The following is a 7,290-nucleotide window of genomic DNA, read 5'->3' as shown; positions in this document are numbered from 1 at the left end:
AAATGATTCTATGATCTTTAATCTTAAATTGATTTGACTTTAAAATGTGGGCTAAGTAATTAAAAAATACATAGACACAAGTAATAAAATTAGCAAGATAAATCTTATTTTATATATATATATTTTTAAAATTTTTATATATTATATATAAAAATTTATTATATATAAAATCATTTATCCTCATGCCTAAATCAGATTTGCTCAGAATGATTTTTGGCCTGCAACCTAAACTAGTCATGATTTCACAAGAAGTTTAAGGGAGAACTGTATGTAGGCTGAGCCCTCTGTCGTATAATTTGTTTAAGCTGGAACTGATTATTTTGCAAGCCCATTACAACAGACATAAGAAAAGACTTTTTGGTGTTAAAATGTCTTGCGCTAAAGTTTACATTTCACTTGGATATGAATTGCATAACCAAAAATTAGCAGTGTATTAAAGGGAATTGTAATACTATGGATAAAAAGATATTTGGAATGGGAAATACTGATATAATTTCTCTGAAAACTTGGGTCTGTTTTGGGACCAAATTTGATGCAGCATAAGTTTTGGTCTCTTCACAGAAGGGGGCAGAAGTAATGATCAGATCATTAATATTTTACTGCTTTAAGAAAATTCATTGTTTTCCTGTTCAATTTCTTACAAAAACTCAGTCAAATGAAACAACCAAAGGGCAAATTCAGGACATAAAGCAGAACTCTGGCAGAAATTGGGGCCTTAAATCCTAACCTGCTATGGGGAACCCATTGTTGAGCAGAAGGCAGCATCAGTACAACATTAAAGTTGTACCTTCACGTTCTCCAGACACGAAGTCATGCCCATGTGCCTCATGAAAACTGCCCTTGTCATCACAGAACTTAATCCCTTAGGCTTCCAGGTCATCCCTGAAACTGAGTCAGAATCCAGAAATAATGCTTCCTTTGGATAAGCCCCTCTTATGATGTCAGGCCAATAGATGTTCTCAGAAGAGAAGTAATATTTAAAGACATGTGTTTGCCAGAATGCAGGAACAACTCTTAGCAAGTATATAAAAGACTGTCAGACATTAAATGCTTGTTTCTTTTTATAGAATGCTTGCTTTAAAAAATAAAAAAATATATTACTAGTATTGATAGCTATAGCGGAAAAATAGTCAATGAATAACAGAATTACTGAAACATTTTTTTACGAAATAAAAATATATTGTATTAACTACACTTCCAAATACTCTACTTGCAGTCAAAGCCAATAAGGATTAGCAGTAAATTCAAATTGTCTTGCATGCTTAAAATACTAGTTTCACAAAGGATTAAACTATGATTTTGAAGCAACTTACCTGTGACATCAGTTTTGATGTCAGCAAGCTTAAAAAGAGGTGCAACTTGTTCATAATAAACATGAGTGGCTTCTCTTTTATGGCTGCTTGGATTAACAAACACTTTTAAGGATTTTGGTCTATTTTGAAAGCCTAAAAAGAAAACACAAAACATTTAAGATTACACACAGCCCAGCTATTTTTACAGCTTAAATTAATTTTTAATATTAGAACCATTACAGTATTTTAACAGGATAAGTAAATTATAGTCTAAAAAAAAGTCTCAATTTCTTCTTGGATGTGTGCTATTTATCTTAAGATTACAGTACTGATTACTTTTGTATGTACAGCTAATAAAGAGTAGAAGTGAATCACACACTAACCAAAATGCTATGGGACCAAAAAAAAAAAAAGTATATGTCATAACATAGTTAAACCCTGATACAGAAGCAGGGTGAATGTGGCAAAGTTACAAGATCAGGCGACAAAAAAAACAAACAAACAAAAACCAAACATCAAAACATATCCTTTTTGGAATTTAATATGAAACACTCCCAGGAGGCATATGACAATAACACACAACAAAACTGATACTACAATCCAATACTTCTGTTTTCTGAGATTGCAAATCAAACAGTGCAAATGAAATTCCCTCATCTTGAAGGAGGTCCGAAGAAATAAAGACAACTTGGTACTATCATTCAGAAATGTGAGAATTAGTGTTCATTTTATTTTTTAAAAAGTTACATTTAGGTCTTTGAAGTAGTGAACTCTGCGCAAACAACACTGAGAAATACTGCTATGCAAACAGTACCTTGTCTTAGACATTACGCCATGAAGTAATTTTATTATTTGGAATATGGCATTTTGTTGAATAGTAAATAATTCATACCAAAACAATAACATTACTTTTCAAGTTCTCTTTTCTAGAATTCTTACAACTGCCATGATTCAGTGAGGTTGGTTTGCTACAAAATGCACGTGGTGGCATGTGATATTGATATTTCTTTGATAGTTATTTAAAATACATTATTTGAACAATTTTGTATTCAATTAATTCATTTATAAATTCTAAATTTTCTTTTAGTATCAGGTTAGACTATCACTTTCTTAGCCAAATGAGAGCTAGAATATCTGGCAAGTACACTGCTTTCAACATTCAAGAACAAAATTAGTAGTAGGCCACAATTCCAAAAGAAAACAAGAGTGAAAGCACGTTTTCCTGCCCCATGTAGAGTATTACTTCCATTTTTACAGCCACATGTACCTTCGGAGTGTCAAGCTGGGACTTCCTGAAGCTCTTCCCACTTACTCTACCTCAACAACTGAACCGGAACAATTCCTCAGAGAAATTACAGCTAAACACTATTTCAGCATCAAAGGGGAAAGTATTCCTTAAGATCAAAACATAACAATTATAGAAGTCCCATAGATTGTTTTTTCACTTATTTAAACACATCAAACAATCTGGAAATGAAAACTAGCACATTATCTATTTTGTGTTAGTAAATCTTAGAAGATTTCTTAAAGATACTGAAGGAAATTACTGGATCAGTTTGCTGCTATAACTTGAAAGCATACATAAAAAACAAGATTTCTAATTATAGTTATGGCAAAAAGTTACACAGTTACAGTCCGATGTCATTGCAAGGCAAATTAATCCTGATGAATCCTTACTGCCTGATGAATCCTGAATATCTTCATTAATAAGCCTTAGAACCTATATTTAAAAGTATCTCCTTTAAAAAGGAGATAAAAAGAAAACAGGGAACTTGGTGAGGACAGCAGATATGCTGGAGGGCAGGGTTGCCATTCACAAGGACCTTGATTAGCTACAAGAAAGGTTTGACAAAAGCCTCAAGTTGTTCAACAAAGACAAACACAAAGTCCAGCACCTGGTCCAGCAAAACCCTAACAGTGCAGGCTGGGGATTGACCAACTATGCAGCACCTCTTTAGAGAGCATCTGACCTTCCTGATGGACAAGGAGTTGAACATGACTAAACAGTGGGCCATTGATGCCATGAAGACTAAATACTTACCAGGCTGCAATAACAAGAGGACAACCAGCAGTTCAAAAGATATCACTATGCCTGTGTATTCAACATCTTTTGAGCCTGAATCTCAAAAACTGCATCCACTTTTAGGGCCCCTAGCACAAGACTGATAAAGTGGAATGAGTCCAGCAGAGAACTGTGACTACAACAAGGGGCTGGAACAGGCCACATACAAGAAGCTGAGGTAGCTGGCTTTGTATAGCCTTGAGAAGAGAATCTACCTAAATGCTGTCCTTAAGTATCTACTGTGGGAGTAACAAAGACCACCAAGCCAGACGTTTTTGCAGGTGCAAGGACAAAAAGGCAACGGATGCAACTTGCAGCAAGGAATATTCCAATCTGAAATAAAGAAAAACACTCTTTGCGATGAGAGCAGTTATGCCATAGACCACATTGCCCAGAGAGGCTGTGGAATGTCATCCTTAGAGATTTTCAGAACTTATCTGGACATGGCTCTTAGCAACCTGATCTTGTTTAGAAGTTCACCTGCTCTGAGCAGGAAGCTGGAACAGATAACCTCCAGAAGTCCATTCCAACCTAAATTATTCTTGATTCTCTGGAGACAGAAACAAGCACTGCAGGTATGTACTGTAGCATAATTTCTAATCATAGGAATTGCAACACAAACAAGGAAGACTACACAAGTACACAAGTTCCCAAGCACTATTAAAACACATAAATCATCATCATCAAGACATTCTAATAATCATTATTCAAGACACTTAATGGAAATCTGCTATCTGGTATTGTTGCAGTCTTTTAGAAGTCATAAAAATGTTAAGACCAAAAAAATAATTTCTGTGACTTGATATTTTGCCTAAAGTGTCAATAGAAATTAAATTGAAAACTACAAGAGTAAGGACTCCTGATTTAAAAGAGAAAAGATTTAGCCACATTCATAAACATGCTGTCATGTTTCTTATCTTCTCTAGAGGAACTCCTACCTGTGGTCAGCTGGCCCTAAATGCTCAACCCCCACCAATACCCAGAGGCACAAAACTGTAAAAGCTGACTACAGAGCCTTTGATTTGTAAGTAAAGCATACCTTTAAACTTAAAAATATACATATATATAAAAATATAATACACAAAGCAGAGGAAAAGAATAGGAAAGTACAGAGTTTGTAGAAGTAGAGAAAGGTGATGAAGTGTCATAAATTCTGTTACCCAGATAGTGTGAGTTACAATACTGCTAAACCACCATTAGGAGAAAACTGAAGGGAAAAAAGCAAACATCGCTATCTCACTTAACTGGTTTTGAGGTTTAGGTGTAAAAATTTAAGTCCCAGGTGGCAATACAAAATTTTAAAAGAAAGCATAATCAGGCAACAGAATACAGACTTTTCAATTGGTGGGGGAAAAAAATCCTAGATTTTTAAGGAAACAGTTGAATTTTTGTTGGGGTTTGGTTTTTTTTTTCTTAACTAAAAATTCATTCATTAAATGATTCTAAGCCAGGAACTGTATTCATGATTCTATATATTAGGCTATTGCTGAAAAGTAGATCAGAGTTAATACATAAATCCTAGTGAGATTTTCAAGAACCAAATGGATTCACAGGATAAAAATGTTAGCATATTCTCTTTATGACTACTTCAATATCGATTTACTTTTTTAGCGAGGTAAACTATTACATTTATAGAAAGAAGTATCATAAACAAGGCATTTGAGCAAAGATATGGTACACTACTGATGTGGGGTTTTTTGTGCCAAATGACTGCCAACCGACATGAAAGGATGATCACGACAAGAATTGCTATTTATCATTCCCAGCATGCACTGGACGTGTTATAACACACCAAACAACTGAGTTTAATGAAAGAATATCCAATAAGAGTCAAAAATTAATTTATTAATTAATTATATACAATTATATAGTGAAACTTCTTTAAAAGTATTTTTAAACAATAATAATCTTTTAATTTCCTTTAAACAACATCTATATGAATGAATCCATGTCATTTACTACAGTCTGCAACCGATTTCAGTCTGTCAGCCTTTTGGTGTTCTCCTAACTGGTATTCTGTTATTGTTTTCTGTGGCTGCTCTGTTTGAAATGAACCAGCGCCTAAAGCAGGAAGGCCAACTGTTCCTCTAGTACTAACAAATGTGCTAATATGCACTAGTTTAAACTTGATCTATCAAGTGAATCAGTGAACCATGAAGGGTGGTGGGTCAATCAGGGTGTTCTGAAAACAAAAGCTCATAGGGCAGCAGAGACGCTATGCTCAGACATACATCTGTGCTGCTTTCAGTTCTTAGCTTTATGAAAATGGGTTTATGCTACAAAAGTTAAGAGCCTGGAATCATGTCATTACTGCATACATTTATAAATACTTTATACAACAGTAAGAATATTATACATGAAAAAAACTAATAATATGAGACAGATCTGTTAATGTAACTATGGAGACACCACTGTTAATATTAACTAACCAAAGTTAATGTTTAACATTAATAGTTTAATTAAAACTTCATGCATGAAGTTTCAGACGTTCATATCAAATCCCAGTGTGAGAGATACTACAGAATAGTAGATAAATATAAAGTGCACTTCATGCATTTTTTGCTACTTATCATTTATTCTTAACCATATTTACTGTCTTCTGTTAGTTTACAGAGTTTTTAAGCAAAATTTTTTCAAATCAACTGTTAATAAAAATAAGTCTTATCTTGCTAAAAAAAAATTTTAAAAAAGCCAGATAAGCATTGATAATTATGCATTTTCTCTCATTTCTAGGCCTGTCTTAACCATTTAAGAAACACTGGGCATTTGCATGCACAGAGGATTTTAAATTAAACAGTGAATTCCACGACACAGTACGTCCCCACTGTACATGCCCATAAGTCCACTACAAAAAGATGCGATGTAGAAATGGAAATCACCCAGAGTCAGGTGTACAACGCGAGATCAACAGCATACTAGAATCTAAACTGCCATTTGGGGCTTTCCAGGAGCGAGCTCAGAACCAAGGCTCCATAGGTGCATGCATTGAGGTGGCAGTGGTTATTTTACATCAGTTTAACAAATATGCAACATACAGAAGATAAGTTTTCCTGAGCACCCTCTCATTGAGCAAGCTCTTCATATCTAGCTGGCATGCATCTGAGTAGCAACATTATGCAGAAAATAAGAACCTATTTAAAAGTGGGAAGATGGTAATACATGTGTTTTGTTACCCTGTCACACGCACACAAAAAGCCATAATAGCAGCCACTGTAACTAAATCCTGAACAATATATCTGTGTGCTCACTTGCATGATGATGGGCTTCATAAAAAATTATAGCCTAGTTAGATTTTAAATTGAAGAACGAACAGGAAAATCCATGCAAGAAACATTCATGTCAGACACAGAACACAGTAAAAGGGAAACTGTGTACATGATATTTCAGAAAAGAAATGAAATCTTCATTAGAACAAATCACCAGATAAAACTCTAGTTCATATTGTCACTGCTAAACTTGCTATTGTTGTTCCTTAATTAATGTGTATGCATAAAAATCTAAAAACTTGTCAGAGTAAGGTAAACAAATAGAAATTGCATTTATTTTCAAAGGAGACACACCTTTTAGTAATATTTAGTCATTCTGACAACTTAAGTACATGTTTACTGACAGCCATACCCAAACATATATACACTCTACTTTGGTAAACCACCTGCTTTTAATTTGCTCCAGCCTAGAAGCAGTAAAAAAAAACTTCAAGTAAATAAAGCAGCAGTTAATGAAAATCTACTTTGTCATCAGACAGATTAGAAAAAAAAAAAAAAAAAAAACCAAAACACGTACACTTAAATTTTGACTATTTTGGAAGGATGAAATTTTAACTTTATCCTGCAGTTCATAAGGAAACCAAAAAGGAGCCAGTTTGAGTTCATTAACAAAGATGTCACCAGCACTGCTATGAAAACAAGTTGTGGCAAAACCGATGAAAATTCATCA

At 34.1% G+C, this 7,290-nt stretch overlaps 1 protein-coding gene across 1 annotated transcript in view; it reads right to left on the bottom strand.

The window, feature by feature from the left end:
* Positions 1–7,290, bottom strand: part of CERKL (ceramide kinase-like) — a 60,616-nt gene that overhangs the window by 25,752 nt on the left and 27,574 nt on the right. Inside the window, exon 3 of the mRNA XM_010569276.1 lies at positions 1,314–1,445. Coding sequence (XP_010567578.1) covers positions 1,314–1,445 — 132 coding nt within the window. The remainder of the gene's footprint in view (positions 1–1,313; positions 1,446–7,290) is intronic.

The sequence above is a fragment of the Haliaeetus leucocephalus genome, unplaced genomic scaffold, assembly GCF_000737465.1.
Source record: "Haliaeetus leucocephalus isolate CR32 unplaced genomic scaffold, Haliaeetus_leucocephalus-4.0 Scaffold1, whole genome shotgun sequence".
In the NCBI taxonomy this organism is placed as follows: Eukaryota; Metazoa; Chordata; class Aves; order Accipitriformes; family Accipitridae; genus Haliaeetus; species Haliaeetus leucocephalus.
Note: the sequence above shows the minus strand (reverse complement) of the source record. Positions and strands in the feature narration are given on the sequence as shown.